Source organism: Pseudorasbora parva, chromosome 3 (genome assembly GCF_024679245.1).
Source record: "Pseudorasbora parva isolate DD20220531a chromosome 3, ASM2467924v1, whole genome shotgun sequence".
Classification (NCBI taxonomy): Eukaryota; Metazoa; Chordata; class Actinopteri; order Cypriniformes; family Gobionidae; genus Pseudorasbora; species Pseudorasbora parva.
This window is the reverse complement of record NC_090174.1, coordinates 57,246,440-57,267,376: the sequence shown is the minus strand read 5'-3', so window position 1 is coordinate 57,267,376 and position 20,937 is coordinate 57,246,440. Positions and strand designations below refer to the sequence as shown.

General features: G+C 36.2%; 2 protein-coding genes and 1 long non-coding RNA gene across 3 annotated transcripts in view; 2 read left to right on the top strand and 1 right to left on the bottom strand.

Annotated features, from left to right (window-relative positions):
* Positions 1 to 35: 35 nt before the first annotated feature.
* LOC137072085 (uncharacterized) lies at positions 36 to 2,230 on the bottom strand. The gene is made up of 4 exons (XR_010904616.1): positions 1,476 to 2,230; positions 1,308 to 1,367; positions 1,021 to 1,158; positions 36 to 844 (listed from the first exon to the last, which is right to left on the bottom strand). It is a non-coding gene; the product is annotated as an uncharacterized lncRNA (long non-coding RNA).
* A 3,586-nt stretch (positions 2,231 to 5,816) lies between these two features.
* Positions 5,817 to 16,372, top strand: areg (amphiregulin). Its single transcript, XM_067439611.1, has 6 exons — positions 5,817 to 6,331; positions 10,394 to 10,567; positions 12,752 to 12,971; positions 13,115 to 13,273; positions 15,651 to 15,745; positions 15,873 to 16,372. The coding sequence occupies exons 1-5, from the start codon at positions 6,292 to 6,294 to the stop codon at positions 15,736 to 15,738; spliced, it is 681 nt and encodes a 226-aa protein (XP_067295712.1). The 5' UTR covers positions 5,817 to 6,291; the 3' UTR covers positions 15,739 to 15,745; positions 15,873 to 16,372.
* A 3,597-nt stretch (positions 16,373 to 19,969) lies between these two features.
* The window catches only part of me2 (malic enzyme 2, NAD(+)-dependent, mitochondrial), a 29,872-nt gene continuing 28,904 nt past the window's right edge, over positions 19,970 to 20,937 (top strand). The window contains exon 1 of the mRNA XM_067439609.1: positions 19,970 to 20,130. The gene's annotated coding sequence lies outside the window, so the exon portion shown is untranslated. The remainder of the gene's footprint in view (positions 20,131 to 20,937) is intronic.

The following is a 20,937-nucleotide window of genomic DNA, read 5'->3' as shown; positions in this document are numbered from 1 at the left end:
TTTAAATATGTCAAAGCTGATTGAATACTGGTCAGCATATTGCTTCAGAATAAATTATATTTAAAACACACACACAAACACACAAAATATCAAACTTTTTTCTGGACAAGCACATGAACATGCTTAATGTCAAGCCCTGTATCCATTATAAAAATAATCCAGAAGGCTCCGGGGGGTTAATAAAGGCTTCTGGCGGACCGCCCTCAACTTACGAAATAAGTGTAATGTTTCTCGAAGTTCAAAAGGTTTACGCCACGTCCGACGTCATCGTCGCGGCAATTACGTTTTTTTTACACCATGTCCGATGCCGTCGCTGCGCCAGTTGCGTTTTTCTTCCCCTCTACATCCGACGACATCGCCGTGCCAGTTACACTTTTTCCGTAACTTTAATACGGAAGGCCGTCGCGCCAGAAGCTACATATTTTACATTATAACTTTTTACATTACAAACCCATCGATTCACATCAGAATGTCTTTATTAACCCCCCTGGAGCCATGTGGATTACTTTTACAATGGATGGATGCACTTTTTTCTGGGCTTAAAAATTTGGACTGCCATTCACTGCCATTTATAATGCTTTAGATTTATTTTAAATATAACTCCGATTGCATTCGTCTGGAATACACCTAGTATGGCTTGAGGGTGAGTAAATCATGAGGTAATTTTCCTTTTTGGGTGAACTTACCCTTTAATAGTTATTTATTTTACCTGTATCGATTCAAACTCACATTTAATAATTTTCAAGGAGTTTCATGAAACTTATCTGTATCTGATGGCGATCTGAGAGAGACCATGCAGTGAAGCGAGATGTAGTTTCATCCGATCCGTAAACCAGTTCAGTTTCTTGTCAAGGAGCCATAGATAAAAACATTAAAAAAAAAAAAAAAAACATTTTATAGGCTTATTGACAACATGTTGCAATGTTTACACTGTACAATGACTCAATGTGATTTAATTAGGGCTGAATACTTCAAATTTCACAATTTGATATTATTTAAATTCATAAAGTTAATATTTACCAGAAATTGCAGCAAATATAGTGAAACTGCTGTCCACCTCCAACCATTCGAACAAATAGACGGCGCGAGTTGTTGAGAGCTCCATGAACCCCGCGAGGTAAAAGCGTGTAACTTTAGGAACTCTGTATTTCAACAGCTCTGGGAGCACAACACACACACACACACACACACACACACACACACACACACACACACACACACACACACACACACACACACAAATATAATTATAAAACAATATAATGTCATAAATACACTTTGTAGATGAGGTTAAACACGTAACTTACTTTGTGTTATCTTGGTTAAAAGTAAACTCCATGTCTGCACTGCACGGTGAGTCATGTCCCCTGAGAGAAAAATTTTGGCTCGTTTAAACGCGCACAGCATATAAGTTACATATTGGTATAAAGCAATAAATTATGAAAAACAAATGGTAAATGAGATAAAACACTTACTTTATAATATTTCCCTGTAAAAAAGTTCTCTCGCCTCAGTCGCCTGTTTCTATCCTCCGCTCTGCACCGCGAGTCAAAGAAGATATCTCTAAGTTTAGGTGCGCACGGACACACACACACACACACATACCATCCTACCACAATATAATGTTATAAACTTCATACTGTTAATGAGATAAAACACTATGCCGGTGTAAACATTACTCATTTGCTCAGCATTGCGATTGAAGGGAAATGGCGTCTGGTCTGTCAGTCGGTGGGGGAGGGGATACGGGGGCGCGCGCATACAGCACGTGCATTTCCTGGATGTACATAATTATCCTCTCCGCCAGATGGCGCTGTTTTCACTAGCCGTGTTAATACAAAAACTCTTTACTCATTGACTCCTTGAATTAAGACTTGGTTTATATGGTGTGGAATGGTACGTATTAAATACGGTAAGTTAAATAAATGTGCTCATATCTATATAATTAGAGTGTTGTATATAAATCAGCTGCACATAGTAGATTAAGTTTAGTTTACTGTAGTTAAATAAATAGACTAAAGTATAATTGGAGTAAAATCCAGAACAGTTCAACTTATGTTTTTAAGTTAAAACAACAATTATACTTGTTCATTCAACAGAAAATCTAGTTTAGTTATTTCAACATATGTTTTTGAGTTAAAACAACAATTATACTTGTTCACTTAACTTTCAGTCTAGTTGAGGACAAGAAAACTTAAAATGCCTTGTTGTCTGGACAATCTAGTTATCTCTACTGAAAATTTTTTGTTGAAATAACAAAATCGCAAAAAAATTTTTTACAGTGTGTACAGTATGAAAGAGCTACACTCAAAAAAAATGATGCTGTTCACTTTATTTAAGCAATTCATCTTGATTTAACACCATTATATGAGGTTTCTGGTTCAAATGTAATTGAATCATGTTAAACTGACTTAAAACCGTTACTCTTTGACATAACTTGATGTGTTTATTTTGAAATAACATGTTTCAATCAAGTAGGCAGATCAAACAGGACTTTCACTTCCCATCATGCTTTGCAAATGGGCTGAATTTGGAGAGTAAATGTTTAGATAAAGTGCTATGTTATGCATTTCTAATGAGACGAGAAAATGGAGAGACTTTTTAATGTTTAATGTTTTGTTTTGTTGGTATTTAAAAGTTTGTGTTATGTTAGTGTTTTTGGACTTTACCATTGTGGTGAAGTGTAGAGCATCCCAGCTTGGGCTGAGAATCTGCTAATAACAATTAAAGTTGTTTTAATAATAAAAAACAACTCCTTTGGGCGTGCCATGGATGTAACAAAACCATCTAGCCAATACAATCTTGTAATGTAAAAGGTTTTCTAAATGTTGTAAAAAAATAGCATTTCACTAAATAAAAATAACCAATTAAACTGGATTACTTGTTTATATATATATATATATATATATATATATATATATATATATATATATATATATATATATATTCATTTCAGAGTAATCAAATGTAATAGTTTTGGACAAAATTAAGACTGTTAACCTGATTTAAATTAACTTATCTGTTCATGTTAAATGAACACAAATATTTCAAGCTGGTTGAACATCATCCATTGTTGTTAAAGGGGGGGGGGTGAAACACTCAGTTTCAGTCAATCTCATGTCAATCTTGAGTACCTATAGAGTAGTATTGCATCCTTCATATCTCCGAAAAGTCTTTAGTTTTATCATATTTATAAAAGAAATATAGGCTGTACCGAGTCTTTCCGGAAAAAACCGAGCGCCTGGAGGTGTATCGTGTGGGCGGAGCTAAAGAATGACGAATGTGCACAAAGCGGTGATGTCCTCAAGCGTGGAGAAACCCATGGCTATCTCAGCTAATACAGATAATGATCCACATTCAAATCTGAGGCTGAAATAAATTTAACAGGAGAAACGGCAACATCAGGATGTCCGTCTCTGTGGTATGTACTATATTTAGGGGTCTTTGTGTGTCTTTACGCGCAGTTTATGAGGACATGATTCGGTTTATGGACTATTGTATGTGACTAGACCTTAGAGGTAGCAAGCAAAACGGTTTTGCACGTCAGAGTCAGACTAGTGTTATACAGAACAACAATGGAGTAACCGTTAGCGCATTTGAATGACGAAGCACGCGATCGTATCGTTTACTGATGTTAACTCACGCGACGATAGCCAATAGCAGAGACATTTGAAGTTGATTTACTCACCGGCTGCTTCCAAAGCAGGACCGAACCTTTATCGCTGGGACCGCTCCGTCAAAAACACACTTCTTTGGTATGATTTGGTGAAGTCCTGTGACAGCACTGACCGTGGAAATCCACTTTGAGACGCGACTGAAACGAGGCCTTGAAGCTTCCCGTCATTTCTGCGTTCAAATCGGTTCAAATGCAGCGCTGCCTTCCCGGAATGCTGTGCTGAAGCTTTGAAGTCGCTCGACGTCACCCATAGGAATAAAGTGGAGCGCGGCGCGTCATAAGTGTTCACGGACGACTGGATCTGCACCTGAGAGACTGTTTACGGCGTGCATTTCCTCTCTCTCCCTCTAGTCACGCGCGCACCCTACCGGGAGAAGAGCCCGTACGGCCCATACAAGGACCTTCCGCTCTATTTAACGTCAAATAGACCCATACTCGAAAAAAACTCGCCGAAACTTGTGAGAAACCGGAAGGAGTATTTTTAACACAGAAATACTCCATCAAACGTCCAACATTAGTTTTTGAAACTTTGTCTATGTTTAGGATGGGAATCCAAGTCTTTAAAGGTGTAAAAAGCTCAGTATGCATGAAACAGCATTTCACCCCCCCTTTAAGATAATGTGGTGTAATCACGTGGAACCACTGTCCACGATTAAATTATGTTCAACCAATGTGCAATTTTTTTGAGTGTATATAAATGCCTCCATCATTCATTCATTCATTCATTCATTCATTCATTCATTCATTCATTCATTCATTCATTCATTCATTCATTCATTCATTCATTCATTCATTCATATATGGTCAGGACAAAAAAGCATCTTACATGCTAAACAATAAAGCAATTTTATAATATAAATAAAGAATAATAAAAATACATTTTATTCAATTTTTTGTGGTACATTTATACCAGTGGAACGGCCTCTGCTCTAATCCTCTAGACTTTTGTGTCATTTGGGGACGCACATTGTGGGCTGCACGAACAAGTTGGTTTACATTGCAGGCAAGTTTTAAGGAGCTGCCTCAAAATAGTATGTAGCCTAGTGTGTCTGCAGTTTCTTATTTCTCTAAAAACTGTACTGTCATCCATAGTCCATGGCAAACCTGTCTGTTTTATATTTTGAGCCAAAAAAGGTTTGATGTTATCATTGCACATCTATATCATCAGCTATCACTACATAGAATGTTAAGCCATCTGCAAAATGATCAGAATGCAGACTCTTGTGAAATTGACCTTTGTACACATATTTTCATGAATACATCACGTTTTTCACACATAGCACAATAGTAAATGTATTTTAGTTGAAATTTAAACAGAAGATAACTTCTCCTTTATGAATCCAATGCCCAGCAAAACCCAAAAGTCCACACACAGCCCCGATGCCTAAAACAAGCAATTTTGGGCTGTCAGTGAAAATGAAATGGACATAAAACCACAGCCCAAGAATGTCATCTAGAAAAAGAACATGTCAAAGAAATGAACCCCCTTATAATCACCGCTGACTTTGATACATGATGGAATATCACACATCTCGCAAGTTATTTTGGTGAAAACATCGTAAACCAAATTCAAGGTTGTTTTCATAGCCGGATTATACCAGGTCTATTGTTAACCGAGATGATGGCTAATGCTTGCTATAGGAGGTGCTTCAAAATGTCTTTTACTCCTATTTAAATTCTGGTTAGCTTTTAATGGGGTGTTTAGTGCTAAGTTTGTTCTGCGTGTGTTAACGGTTCAGGGTCATTAGCTGTATTTCTCTTCCTTTTGGGCCCTTCAGAAACTCATTACCATGCAGATGTGAGGGACATGTTGCACGGCAGGTGGCTTAAACAGAATTTAGGATGCACAAACACGTTTATTCATGGCAATCTCAAAGAAACGGCTCGTTCCGTGCCTCCGTAATTTTTTTTGCCTCGAACTACAGCGACAGTAATGATACTTAATGACGCATGAAGCCGTGCTCACACACACACACACACACACACACACACACACACACACACACACACACAGGCAGATGCTTCCACTGAACAGGTATGTGTGCTATTTTGGCATTTCTCTTTATCTGTTCATTGCATTTATCCATAAAAATGTCTCATTCTTTTCATTCTTTTTATTCCAGACGTGATGCATCTCATATTCCATCCCAAATATTCCAAGGCTAAATTCAATTCCAGTGACTCTGTGTCCCTGATCACTGCATGTGAAGCCATCATCACAATTGAGCATTAAAATAAAAATAAATATGAATCGTTTTCATGTTTACTTATTTAGAAGTATTTTTATATCCCATTCGAATCACAACAGCGTAATACAGTGGAGGTCCAGTACTATGACCAATCAATCAGCATCAGTGGCATGAAATGGAAAATGAATGGTAAATGATGACTTGTGTATGAATGACCATTGGAAGAATTCTACAGACGGACTCTCGTCAATCATTAACCTTACAAAAGGCGCCTACAAACACGCACTAACACAAACACACACATTATCTCTGTAATGTGTGTGCATCTGATGTGTGTGTGAAGGGAAACCTCCCTATAAAAGCTCCTCCTGGACGATAAGTACATGACAAACAGAAACTCAACACGGAACTCAGCTGTCAGCTGCCATGAACCTTCAGCGCCTCTCCTCTCTTCTGCTCTGCGTCGGTGAGTTTGGTTTTCTCCATCCTATTTCTGACCTGTCAACCTAAGGGTTGACCCAGTAATGAAAAACTCTTTAAAAAATATTTTAAAAAATTGTGCTTTCCAGTCCTGAAAACTCTAGTCCTTAAAAATGAGTTAAATCATGTTTGTTTGTGTGAATATATGCTTTGTGGTAAAATATTTAGATTGCTTAGAAATTATAATTTTTGTTTGCAAATTCTATTAGATATTTTTAAATCCTTAATACATAAAATACATAAGTTTGTGAAACATGCAACATATTATCTTACATGCTCAGTGTACATTTTTTGGATTTATTTATTTACTTACTGTATTTGAATTTCACGTTGACGATTTACACAAGATTGACTTAACTTGATAGTAAACTTCCTCCAAAACTAGCGTGAAGTCTCTAGCTGAATGAAGCACAGATATTGTGTTTATGTCTCCAGACAGGCTGGGCTGTGGGAAATTGATTCGACTTGTAGTAACACGCCTCTGAATAGCTACGGCTTTTCCCATGTAGGTGACGCCAAAAACGGCACACAATTTAAATCTCGGCTGTCTGTTGTCATGTTCAACGTCACAAAGCACTTATTGTTCTTTGCAAAGGACAGAGGATTAGGGCGTCACTGCTGTGTTAAATATATATATTTAGCTTTCTGAAATAACGTTTGAAAGGTCATCCCAGCACACAATAATAGGTGTGTGTGTGTGTGTGTTTCTAGGTGAGGAATTTCTTTGACAATCAAACGTAGGATTCCAGTCTGTAGGAGTGTTCGGATCAAATGCATTTACTCACATTCTCGGTGCAGACTTGTTTGACAGTAGCAGTCGCCAGATCATGCCTGTGATAGAAGGCCACATACTTTAAGAAGTTTCAAGCAAAATATTTGACGACAAAGTTTAGGGTAGGCATTTTTATTTTTTTATAAACACTTTTTATATTGGTTAAAACTCTCTTCACATCCTGATAATCAATCATTTAAATAATATTAAAACGTGTACATATATCTTCTGTTGAAGTCTCAGGACCAAAAAATGTTTGTCCAATTGTTGCATTTGGGCCGAATGCAATGATAGGATGTCCACGCTGCCTGTATTTCCATCAGAGGCGGACAGTAGTGGAGTATTTTTACTTTATACTCAAGTACATTTTTAAGTATACTGTAAAAAATTATTTAGGAAAAAAGTTACCTGGTTGCCTTAACATTTTGAGTTAATACAATGAACATTTTTTGTGATTCGACAACCTTTATTAAAATATTATTAAAAGATTTTGTAAGCATATTGGGTAATTGTGTGTTTTATTTCTGATGACGCAGGGAAGCATGCCAAATAGTGCTATTTTCGTGATTTATCCGTTTTTTATGTGGTTCAGAGACAAACATATTTTGAGTTTCTATTTATTAAACAAATTTCCTTCATTGTATCAACTCAAATTTCCTTCATTGTATCAACTCAAATTTTTTATTTCAATTAACTCAAAATTTTAAGGCAACCAGGTAACTTACTTTTTTAAGTTTTTTACACATTTTTTACAGTGTAGATACTTTATCAGTGTTTTACTTTAGAAAAGTTTAACTTAACTGCATTCCATAGCAATAAATAATGTCATACTTTTTGCTGCACTACATTTCATAAATAAAAGTTGTTGTTTTCTTACCTTCAATACTTAATTACACAAAAAATGTAGTACTTTCTTACTTGTACTCAAGTAAAACTACTTGAGTAAAAGTATACAGAACTACATTTTTTTATTGTAATTTTTCCAAAGAAGAACACTGATAATGTACATATACCTTCTTTCCGCCTCTGATTTCCATACCTCCGGACATTACAAACAAACAGCAGACACCTTTTACAGTTCCTCCTGGACCAAAACAACAAGCCTATGCTGCGTTAACGCATGTCATAACTGTAAATACTAGCTGACAACCTGTGACGTGCTACACGTTCTTCATACTCGGATTAATGCGTTTCTGTCAACACTATCAATGCCTAACTGCAATCACTATCAGCTGCAGAGATTAAACTAGTTGCAAATTGCTGTGCGATTGTGTTAGTTTTTTACATTCATTATTAATATTATAATGTTATGTGATGTAAAACACTTATCGCATGTAAAAGGCACGGTGGTGGGATCATATGCTTTCAAAGCTAGCTATTACTAACTTCTCAGAAACTGCCTACCTATCTTTAATATTTTGAGGTTGCATATTATGTCTTTTCCCGCCAAAATGCTTTGGAAAAAAAAAAACAGGATATCATCAGCTGTTTTATAAAACTTGCCCACATTCAAGTGTTGATTTAACAAAAAAAAGAATTCATGAAACTTTTTTATAAAGCAGTTCATGCTTTTGAAATATTGTAAATTCAATGTAATACAGTTCATAGATAAGGGAAGAAGGAGGCAGGAACCGGCAAATACTTTAATCAAATAAATAAACAAAACAAAAGTAACGCGGACGGCCCCTCATGGACGACTGCCCGCGCACACATAATAAAACATAAACAAAACCATACCATATCTCTCTCGCCCTTATATAGCCTCCGAGCTCCCTCATGAGAGGACTCGAGACGCAGGTGACGCTCATTCTCAATCACGACCCGTTCTCGCTCACTCCTCCCATGTCTCTCGCTCGACTACCTCGCCACATTCAGATATTCATACTACAAACTATTCTGCAGTCCATGAAATTATTATAAAAATGATTAAAAATGCTGGTGGTGACTGGCAATTTTTTTTAAACGCTGGCAGGGAAAGAGTTAAATAAATATGTTAATAGTTAATGTGATGGAGAACAGAACGTGCAGAATGCAAAAATACAATGATTGTTTGATAGACTGGAACAATTTATTATAATTTATTGCCACACACCCAGGGCTGGTGGAATTTGTTCCTGCAATTTTCAGACAATGGCACCTTAGATTACTAAGAAGAAATTAAATGGATCCTTTATACTTGTTCCTCGTCTTCTTTGCACATTATTCCAAATAAAAACATGCCTGCCTTTGTAATCTCTTCATCAAAACTACCCCACCTATGCAACAACGTTACCATGGCTGCTTAAGTTTCAGCCAACAGATGCTGGCTGGGTTTCAGGATGGGAGCAGTCCTCCATGTTCAGGTCTGACTCCATTTTGCATTATAACTCCACTTTTCTTGATCCCAAACAATTCCTGATGGATACAAACATTTTCCAGCCTACATTTTTTTTCTGGCTGAAAATCTTGTTTCACTGTAGAAACACCTTGTTGTCTTAATTTATCTCTCTGGAATAATCTGATATTAAATTAAAATTTCATTACTGATGGATCATTGTTTGCTCGGTGCAGAGATAAATCTGGCAACCTTTCGATGTTGACGTCAAGTCATGGTTTTTTTTCACTACAATTTTGCCCTTTTTTAATTGACTGACACTGTAAAATGTATTTTTCAAATCTATAAATAATACTCTCGGCCTTTCAACTTCAAAATGTCCTATTTAATTCAGTGTGTTACTTGCTCTTTGTGATTATTGTGAAACGTACTAGCAATTTCTGACTGAAAATGGTTTCAGTGTAGAAATTAACATGACACAGACTTATATACATTATTTATTATATTGAGCATTTTAACATGACTGGAATGCTTTATTTATCAGATTAGGTCCTGTATTTTATAAAGAGAACTTGGCAACAGTTGTCCAAACAAAAAAGGAGACATAAAGGACTGCAATTGCAGCAGGTGCAATGTTACATCACAACCTCAACTTTTCTACTCGTTTATGCCTTTCACTCTTATTTTTCTCTCTCACACACACATACACATCTAGTTTGCTCAGTACAGTATACATGGGGTGTTTACAGCATGACTCAACATCAACCGCAACATTAGAAGATTAACCTCTCTTTATATTCCCTAATTGAGGTTAATGTGTCATTGTGATTATAATGAAGCGTTTGATCCTGTTATTATTTGCAAACTGGGCCGAAACAGCATTCTTCACAATATAAGAAGTTACTACATAACTACTGTTACATAACAGGCTGTGATTTATTGTGTGTGTATTCTGTGTGCAGCTTGCAGTGCAGTTTTCATTATAAGAACAGCATCCGCTCACACATCTGCACTGGATCATGTGACCGTGATGTCATCATCAGGGGAGGGGCTTCAGAGTGCCTTGGGTGAAGATTTGGAATCTGATGATGATCAGGATCCATCAGGAATGTTCAATGATCCATCTTTGTTTAAAGGTACACTTTGTAACTTTTTTTGTTCAAAGAACATACCCTGACTTACCCTGATTATATGGTTAGCCTATTATTAAAAAAAATATATTTAGAAATTATGTGCATATATGCATAAAGAAATGTTGTATAGGTTAGTTTTCATAATGAGCAATAAAGGCTGACATGAAGAAGCTAAATCTCGAAACTCTGGGGCCGAACAAAGGCAAAAAGAGAATGTGACAGCTCGTCATAAAACAAGAATCAACAATGGTGAGAACTGGGATTTGAGATGTGATAAAAGTGACTTAGAGAAACTAAGTTTTTATTACTTAACAGGTGAGTGAGGTATTTTATTAAACAGATAAATTGCTATATGTAGCTCTCTAACAGAGTTCATTATAACGCATTATCTACTGTGAAGTCTCATTTCATTATGGTTGTTGTAGCGCTATGCTGGAATTTATTTTCAAGGAAGTACCGTGTCTGTTAATGGGTAAAGCTGCCGTAACGTCTCAGCTAGTCAGCTTGCGATCCTTTCCATCTAAACTGGCTATATCTCTTAAAGGGGGGGTGAAATGCTGTTTCATGCATACTGAGCTTTTTACACTGTTAAAGACTTGGATTCCCATCCTAAACATAGACACATTTTCAAAGACTAAGTTGGACGTTTGATGGAGTATTTCTGTGTCAAAAATACTCCTTCCAGTTTCTCACAAGTTTCGGAGAGTTTTTTTCGAGTATGGGTCCGCTTGACGTCGACAGAGCGGAAGGTCCTTGTATGGGCCGTGCGGGCTCTTCTCCCGGTAGGGTGCGCGCGAGCGTGACTAGAGCGAGAGAGGAAATGCACGCCCATAAACACTCGCTCAAGCTGCAGATCCAGTCGTCCGTGCAACACTTTTGTCACGCCGCACTCCACTTTATTCCTATGGGTGACATCAAACGACTTTAATGCGCCCGCACAGCACTCCGAGAAGACTGCGCTGCATTTGAACCGATTTGAATGCAGAAATGACGAGAAGTGTCACAACATCACGCTTCAGTCGTGTCACAATAGTGGATCTCCACGGTGACTGCTGTCGCAGGACTTCACAAAATCAACAAGAAGTGTGTTTTTGACGTAGCGGTCCCAGTGATAAAGGTTCACGATCGTGCTTTGGAAGCAGGCGGTGAGTAAAACTGCTTCAAATGTTTGTTGTTGGCTATCGTCGCGTAAGTAAACATCAGTAAACGACACGATCGCGTATAATGTTAGTTAATTTATCAATGGAGCATGGGATCTATGGTGTGTGTTTAAATACATTTGTTTAGCTGACCAATATGTCAGTTTGTTTATTGTAAAACCACCCAAACATAAATCTAGGCTAGGAGATATTCTCACAAAGCGTGCTTCTCCATTCAAATGCGCCAACGTTACTCCATTGTTTTTTTATACACTATCTGACGTACAAAACCGCTTTGCTTGCTACTGCTAAGGTTTAGTCGCATACAATAGTCCATAAACCGAATCATGTCCTCATAAACTGCGAGTAAACACACATAAATGTTGACAGGCCACTAAATACAGTCCATACCACAGAGACGGACGTCCTGCTGTTGCTGTTTCTCCTGTTCAATTTATTTCAGCCTCCGAATGATTCTGGATCATATCTGTATTAGATGAATCTGATTGATAGCCATGGTTTATACGAGTAACGTTTTCTTCTCCACGCTTGAGGATGTCAGCTTTCAGAAGCTCTCGTGCAGTAGCTGCGCATTCGTCATTCTTTAGCTCCGCCCACACGATACGCCTCCAACCGCTGGTTTTTTTCCGGAAAGACTCGGTACAGCCCATTTTTCTTTTATAAATATGATAAAACTAAAGACTTTTCGGAGATATGAAGGATGCAATACTACTCTATAGGTACTCAAGATTGACATGAGATTGACTGAAACTGAGTGTTTCACCCCCCCTTTAAGCCTATTTAATATACAACAGAATTTTAATGGATTGTGCTGCACTAGCTTAAATTAATTTAATAAATTGACCAAGCAGCAAGTGTAGAGATATTTGGTGAAAAGGAACATAATGACATGATTTTTATTTTATTTTATTTATTTATTTATTTATTTTATTTATTAAATGTAAAAATAAATAATTCAATTCAAAAAGTATAGAAAACAAATATTCTCACAATAATCAAAGTCTCTCATGTATTTTATATCTTTCAGTAACCCAAGTCATTAGAGACGAGCAGAATCAAAAACGGTCTGGGCGCAAAAAGAACAAAGGAAGAAAAAAGAATAAAAATATCACACCTCTTCAGCCAAATAACACATCTGGTCACAGGAGCCACAGCACCACCGCTGACCCCTGCCTGACCTCTCACGTGGACTACTGCATCCACGGCCACTGCACGTACCTGCAAGGCCTGAGAGAGCCCGTCTGTGTGTGAGTGAAGCTTTTCTGCATCTCACACACGTGCACTTTATTGACATTTACTCAGAGGATTCAAATAAAGTGGAGTAATTCATGAAAATCAGGCAATTGTTGGATTCAGTATGTGTAATGTGTTGAATTTATGATTGTTTCAGATGTAAGAGAGGTTATGACGGAGAGCGCTGTGGGATCCAGCTCCTCGAGACGTCTCGGGACGAGAGCAGCGCTGAAACGACACACACCGCGCTCGTCATCATGGCTGTCGTCCTGTCCATCATCAGCTGCCTAGCCATCCTGCTTATGGTCTGCGTGCAGTAAGTACCATACAAAACATTCAGAGTACGCTTGCTAAATATTCAGTACATCTACACACACACACACACACACACACACACACACACACACACACACACACACACACACACACACACACACACACACACACACACACACACACACACACACACACTCATTCATCTTTCACTCACAAAACACACCTGGGTTATAATAGGCTCCTACTGGGACAGCATTCATTTATACACCGTCAGTTTGGACACACCTACTCCTTCTATATCATTATTATTGTAAATCATACTAAGCCATCAAAACTACAAGATAACATGAATTCAGAAAATATGAAGCGACAAAAATGTGGGAATCAAATTTCTCTTATAGCTTATTTAAGCTTCTACGTCTCCAGATCTGCTCAAACTGGATATTCATAAACACAGTTTGCATGGTGTGTCTTCGAATGCTTTTGAATGAGTTGACATGTATTCTGAACACTTTATGATGCTTTTTTCCCTCCACTGTCCAGTCCAACTAATCTATTTTTTTAAAATCCTTTCAATGAAAACTTGATGAGTTTTGTGAAGGACTTCATAGGCTATGCAAGCAATTTTATATTTGTCCTATATTATTATACATATTGCTGTATATTTGTAAAAAAAAAAAAAAAATTCACGGAAGCCTATATATCAAAAGGTTTTATATGTAAGTAATGCAGTGACCCAGACGTTACTATTATGATCAGGACATAAAAATATTAGTTTTCGGAGGTCATTTACATTACATTACAGTTGAGACACCAGATGGCACCAGATGTATTATGTAAAAAACAAGAGAGCACTCGTTAAAGGGGTTCGTTCACCCAAAAAGGAAAATTCTTTCATTAATTAATTACTCACTCCCCCTCGTGCCGTTTCAAACCCATAAGACTTTCATTCATCTACGCTACGGAACACAATTAAAGATCTTTTTGATGAAATCTGAGAGCTCTCTGATCCTCCATTGACAGCTACGCAACTACCACTTTAACATTTTAAAAAGTTCATAAAGAGATTGTAAAACTAATCCTCATTAATTACGCAGTTAAGTCAAAATTTTCTGAAGAGACTCGATCAAATTGATGAACTTTCACTTTGGGGGAACTAACCCTTTCAGACTGATGGCAGAAGTTAGTTATTTTAGTTTATAAAGTTTCAAATATGGATATTTTTCTCACAAAAAAACGCCACTTTACTACAGAAGGCCCTTATTAACCCCCGGAGCCGTGTGGAGCAGTCAAATTTGAGGTTTAAAAAAAATGCAAATTCAGCATATGAAGAAATAACTACATACAGTATAGTAAAATATTCCTACATTCAACCATTATCAAGTACAATAGGAAGCAATTCATTGATTTCACGTGACATCGCATGCTTATAGGAGCGCCCATCTTGAGGGCAACACAAAGCTCTCCTCCTCTGCCCGCCAGTCATTTTTACCAGGTTTGTAGTCAGCATTAATGAAAGTGATGAAACTTTATAAAAGTGATAAATAACTATATTACCAACCCGATCACACATAAATGCGTATAAATAGTACGAGTGTGCAATGTCGTGGAATGTATACGCCAAAACTCATTTTGGCGTGCATATGATACGCTGTTTTTCGCGTGCATATGATACGCACTCTATGGCGTATATATGACACGCTCTTGGGTAGGTTTAGGGTGGTGGGGCGTATATATGACACGCTCTTGGGTAGGTTTAGGGTGGTGGGGCGTATATATGACACGCTCTTGGGTAGGTTTAGGGTGGTGGGGCGTATATATGACACGCGCTTGGGTAGGTTTAGGGTGGTGGGGCGTATATATGACACACTCTTGGGTAGGTTTAGGGTGGTGGGGCGTATATATGACACACTCTTGGGTAGGTTTAGGGTGGTGGGGCGTATATATGACACACTCTTGGGTAGGTTTAGGGTGGTGGGGCGTATATATGACACGCTCTTGGGTAGGTTTAGGGTGGTGGGGCGTATATATGACACGCTCTTGGGTAGGTTTAGGGTGGTGGGGTGGGGGGTTCGTATGTATAATATGCCATAAAACGCGTGTCATAAGCACGCGGAAAACAGCGTGCCATAGACACGCCAAAATGAGTTTTGGCGTATACATTCCACAACATTGCACACTCGTACTATTTATACGCATTTTTGTGTATTAATTTACCTTATTAAATAAACGTATTTGTTCTACATTAACTAAGTTGAGTTAATGTAGTTACATGAGTTTTTAAGTAATGTGAACGAGGGTGGTTTGAGTGAAACTAACATCGGTGAAAGGGGAAAAAAAATGATGAGTGTAGATTTGAATATTCTGGAGAACTGTGTACTAAATGTGTTCATTGTTGTTTTGTTTTTATATTTCAGCTATCGAACACATCATCGCTTTCAGGCCGCTTTCCTGAGCTCCACTAGCGAGAGAGAGAAACTAGAGAAGAAGAACATAATGGTGTGAAGAGAAAGTAAGGCCAAGTCTTTCTTTATGGGTTGCTCATTGTAAAATTCTGTAGTCCTTTCTTAGGCTACCATTAAAACATGTACAATTCCATCAATGTGACTATTTATTCGATTTTTTTTTGTTTGTTTCAGGCAGAAGTCACACTGATGTCACTGGTGTGGATTGCACTACAGATATATTGCACATAAGGTGCGTCCCAATGCGTGTACTTCTGCACTATTCTATGCCGTTTCGTAGTATAAAGAGTGTGAGTAGTGTTATACACTGAACAAGTCCAAAAAGAACAAGTGCACTTTTAATACCCGGAGGATGCACTTAATTAACCCCCAAATATATGAAGTGTGGAATGACTTCATGCCTCAGCTTTAATGACTTAGCGGAGGGGGAGGGGATATCAGACTGTTAATGATAAAATAACTTTATAAAATTCATACACTACTTGGTTGAGTACATAGTACATAAGTGTACAAGTGCATAGTGTATAGTGCATCATTTGGTACGCATTTAGAATAATATAATAAACCCTATTGTAACTTATTGTTTGTACCTATTTATTAACAAATACAATTTCCTTAGTATTTGTGTATTTTGATAATAAAGTATGTTTATTTGATATGCAATATTTATGTACACATATGAAATAAAGGACACTCTCATTAGATGTGTCTTCCTTTCAGTCTCCTTTTCTCTTTCTGTGAGTTCTTATATAAAACATTAAACCTAGTCATGCATGTTTGTGCTGTTTTTAAATATCTTAAAATATACGTCAGTGCCATTGTTTTGTCTCAAGATGCACATTTATTAAAGCTACTTCAATAGCCTAATCCTGGCTTCATCTAAGCCCTGTCTGTGAAACCAGGCCTATATGTCAAGGAAGTGAGATTTCTTAACTGAGAGATAAAAGCAGACATCTGACACACTCATAGTAACCTTAAGCCTGCTCAGGTGGAGTCTCTAGCGCCTCTCCCTGCAATTTTCTGCGAAGTCCAGTTTCTTTCTCTCAATTATTTTTAATCTTTATGAGAGTTGTTGTATCATAGCATAATGGAAAATCATATAATATAGATCATTTTGGAAGTGAGATTGTTTGATCTCTCTTTGGCGTACAGGCAAAACAGGTTAGCCTTGGGCAGAGCAAGTGTAGGTATATTTACTCAAAAAAGAGGAACAAACCAGGAGAAGCCACATGAATTAAGGGTGCAACCAATATAAGGTATAATATTACGCAGAGCTAAATCACTTTCAGTATTTGCCATGCAAACAGGGAATGTTCTCAGAAGTTTGGCAAATGTTATCTTAGTTATGAACAAACCTTCCAGTAATGTTAATAGGGCGTAAATGCAACGTTATGTGGTTTTTAATAACATTATCAAAATGTTAGCACAAAAACTTCATTTATACATCATTCATGAAACAATCTTCTGACATGTTTTAAGATGAATGTTAGTCTGTTTTATTTTATCTTACAATAACCTTACAATTTTCACAGAACATTCAAACATAACGTTTGCAAATGGTCACATAACCAAGAAAAACCGTTGTCAAACTGGACGTTTTCGTAACTTAATGGGAACACTAGCAAAGCGTTTTTTTTTTTGTTAGCTGGCTTAACTGTGACTAGTTTTAAAAAGATGATATAATACTCAACAGATCATTAGTTGTAAATTGTAATTAGATGTACTATTATACTCTGATTCATACATTTATGCCCTACATATTCATGTTGAAATATGGGTCATTCCTGGGATTCAGTAATATTTCAACTTTTTTCTTTTTTTTTTTACTACATATAATTCATTTTCTAAATACCCCACATTATTAGGCATATATTATAGCAAACTTCCATCAATCATCATATTTCCCACCTCAGGCATTAAATACCTTTTTATTATTTTCAATAATAAAAATATTTTATTCAAAAATGATGTGAAACACTTAACCCTGTCACAAGTTTACAACACCAAAACAATGAGAAATATGCAGATATGTGACAGGGTTGAGTTTTTTTGTTCAAAATTGCCACTGCTCCTGTAGTGTATACAGGAGCATATACGGCAGCAATGAAATAAGTATATTATGGATTAAAATCAAATTTTCAATTTTAATTTTATCTGATTGGGTTGAGTTGTTAAGTTTGACAATACCCTTCCTGACTACACCACAAAATATGAATAAAAAGATACACCGCTTTTAATAATGAGACATGAATAATGTAATTTTTGGTAAATTATGTCACATATTGGTGGAGCCTCAATTATGTAGAAAGGTTGGTGTGTCAGGGTTGTTGTTGTTGTTGTTGTTGTTTTTTGTTTTTTTTATATAAAAAAATTATAAACAGTCATTTTATAAACTCTAACTTGTCACAACAAAGTAACACAAATAAATACTTACAATATTTCCAAAAATTATAGCCACTGCACATTTAGTTAAATATTTACAAATTCCGTGAAGTGCCTCATGACAAAATGATAGAGGATGACAGAAATTAGACATTATTTTTTTATGATAAAAATTATTTAAAAGCAATAATTATTTTTGTTCATTATAACGGACATGCCAAAATATTGTGAAAAGCCTTTTCGTTTTGATGAACCACCACTTTAAAAAGTCTGGGGGACTGAAATATTACTGATTGAATGACCCAGATAAATGATCATCAGCTACTGATCTGCTCAGTGTAATGTTTGTTAGTGACAAATATTTAGAAGTGCTACCATATTACTGTAGCATAAACAGACCCATAGATAAAGTTGGCCGATCTTAAATATCCAAATGGTCAATGTTTGCAGCTGTGCAGGACTTCCATTTCTAAATCTGCCAAAACTAGAAACTCAACTGCGGCCTCTTCTGGTCATAGAGCAAATAGACACTTGGTCTGTGTGTAAATGCGTTGACGTATATAAAGATAAGCAGACATTAATAGATCTCAAAATGTCCCAGCAGTAATATCAGCTGAATACTACTGTAATGTAGCAAATACAATTATTAAATAAAAAAATGACATCCAGACAAGTCATTCAGAAGATATAAAGAACAAAAGCAAATAATAGGCCTACATTTATTTAAAAAAAATAAACATGCAAACGAGATTATAAAAAAAAATTATATATATATATCATATAGAGTTGTGTATTTTATGTGTAATAATAATAATAATATGCTAAATAATATATTTGATTTGATTAATTGTGAATAATCACCTTTTACAGTCTATGGTGTTTACATAACATATGTGTGTGTACTTTCTATAATTATTATGTATATTTTAATACACACATACATGTATATATTTGCCTGTATGTACTATATATAATAATTAATATATATGTTAAATATGATGGTACTTGTGGTACCAGAGAGGCATGAAATCCCTCTCCAGGACTTTTTCTTTCATTGTTCCTGGTTGGTGGAACAATCTTCCGTCCTCCATGCACACGACAGAATCACTCGCTTCATTCAAAAGACATCTCTTCCATGAGCACTTAATCTTATCCTAAAAAAAATAAAAAAATTAAAAAAATAAACCTCTTCCTCCTCTATTTCTCTTTTCGTCTTCCCTTTTCTGGTTTTTGCTACTCTGAGTAGTATACAAATCTTTGTATTTCTCGGTTCCTGTACGCCTGAGTTGTAAGTCGCTTAGTTAAAGCGTTAAAGTTAAAGCGTCTGCTAAATGCATAAATGTAAATGTATTAATATAATATAATTATAATTTATTATATATATATATATATATATATATATATATATATATATATATATATATATATATATATATATATATATATATATATATATATATATATATAACATATTCTTAAATATATACATACATGTGTGTGTATATAATAATTATACACAATACACACACATATGTTATGTAAACACAAACTTTTATTTTGGATGCGATTAATCGATTTGACAGCACTATTTTATGATCAATATAAAAAGTAAATCAAATTATTATTACTATTTTCTTACTTTATTAGTAAAGCTAGACGGCTATAATGCAAAACTCCACAAATGTAGTGGTTCTTTAATTTGCAACTCAAGTCTGACTTGCAAAAACTTAACTGAGGAGGAATTAGGTTTGTGTAAGATCTTTACGGTTATTCCATCATTTTCCTTCCGCTTCTACGGTCGTTTGTAATTGCACTTTATATACGAGCTTTACGGTAGATTTAAATGCTATGGCGTTCCTCATTTCTGATTGGCTGTCGGCGTGTGTGTTAGAATGTCCCATGCCAAGAAGGCTCGCGTGAGTCGCCTCGCCTCTGTCACTCTCTCTGCACGGCCTGACGCACTGATAAAAGACCAGTACATTTATCTCAAATATAATGTGTACTCGCGTATTATTGTGACCAGCGGACTCTGACACGTTTACAGGAAAAGGTAAGGTTTGAGATATCCATTTTGAGAGCACTGGAGGGGATACAGTGTGTGTTTTGACCGGTTTGTGTTAGCTTAGCTGAAGAGCAACTGTCATCATCATCATCACCAGACCATTTCATTCAAACATTAGACTCACGCGCATCACATTACACACTGTGTTTTCATTATTGTCATATAGTTTAACGGATGGGTTTACTTGTTAATATGATCAATATTTTGATTCTACACCTGTTGCTCTTTGGGTTTGCTCCATTAACTAACGTTAACGGTTTCAGAGCAATAAATCTGCTTTAATGGTTATAAATCAGTTGGTAATGGTCACTAATACAGACTGTAAAGGAGAAACCATTGTTTATTTCATCCACTGTTTTTGGAGGTTTTGGGCTATTTGGCTTCCTTAACTTTTTTTCAAAATAGTGAAAACATCCAAAATACACGTGCATTTACTATATCTATTTGAGTCTGTTGATATATTTTAATTACAATGCATACTGTATTTTTAAATGCTGTTTTTTTCTCCTGCATTGAGTCAAAAAGAAGGATGTAGGTTCAAACACTGTTCATACACTAGCATTGTTTTGCTCCTAATCTATTTTTATTTACACATTTACAATTGATGTAGTTAAAGATCTAGACTGTTAACTGATTGTAAGTTTGTAATAATTTGTAAATTATTGAAAGTTTGCGATCTAGGCTGGTATCCTCAAGAATTTAGGTTTAAGGGACCTATCCTCATCACGCTCTTAATCATGCCATTTGCATGCACTTAATTTTATGTACTATTATAAAGCACAGAAATTATGGCAG

Excerpts from the sequence above, each read along its gene's own strand:
- areg (XM_067439611.1), top strand. The coding sequence starts at position 6,292 with ATGAACCTTCAGCGCCTCTCCTCTCTTCTGCTCTGCGTCG. Across the intron at positions 12,972-13,114 it reads CTGAGAGAGCCCGTCTGTGT|ATGTAAGAGAGGTTATGACG; the intron begins GTGAGTGAAGCT and ends TGATTGTTTCAG. Across the intron at positions 13,274-15,650 it reads CTGCTTATGGTCTGCGTGCA|CTATCGAACACATCATCGCT; the intron begins GTAAGTACCATA and ends TTTATATTTCAG.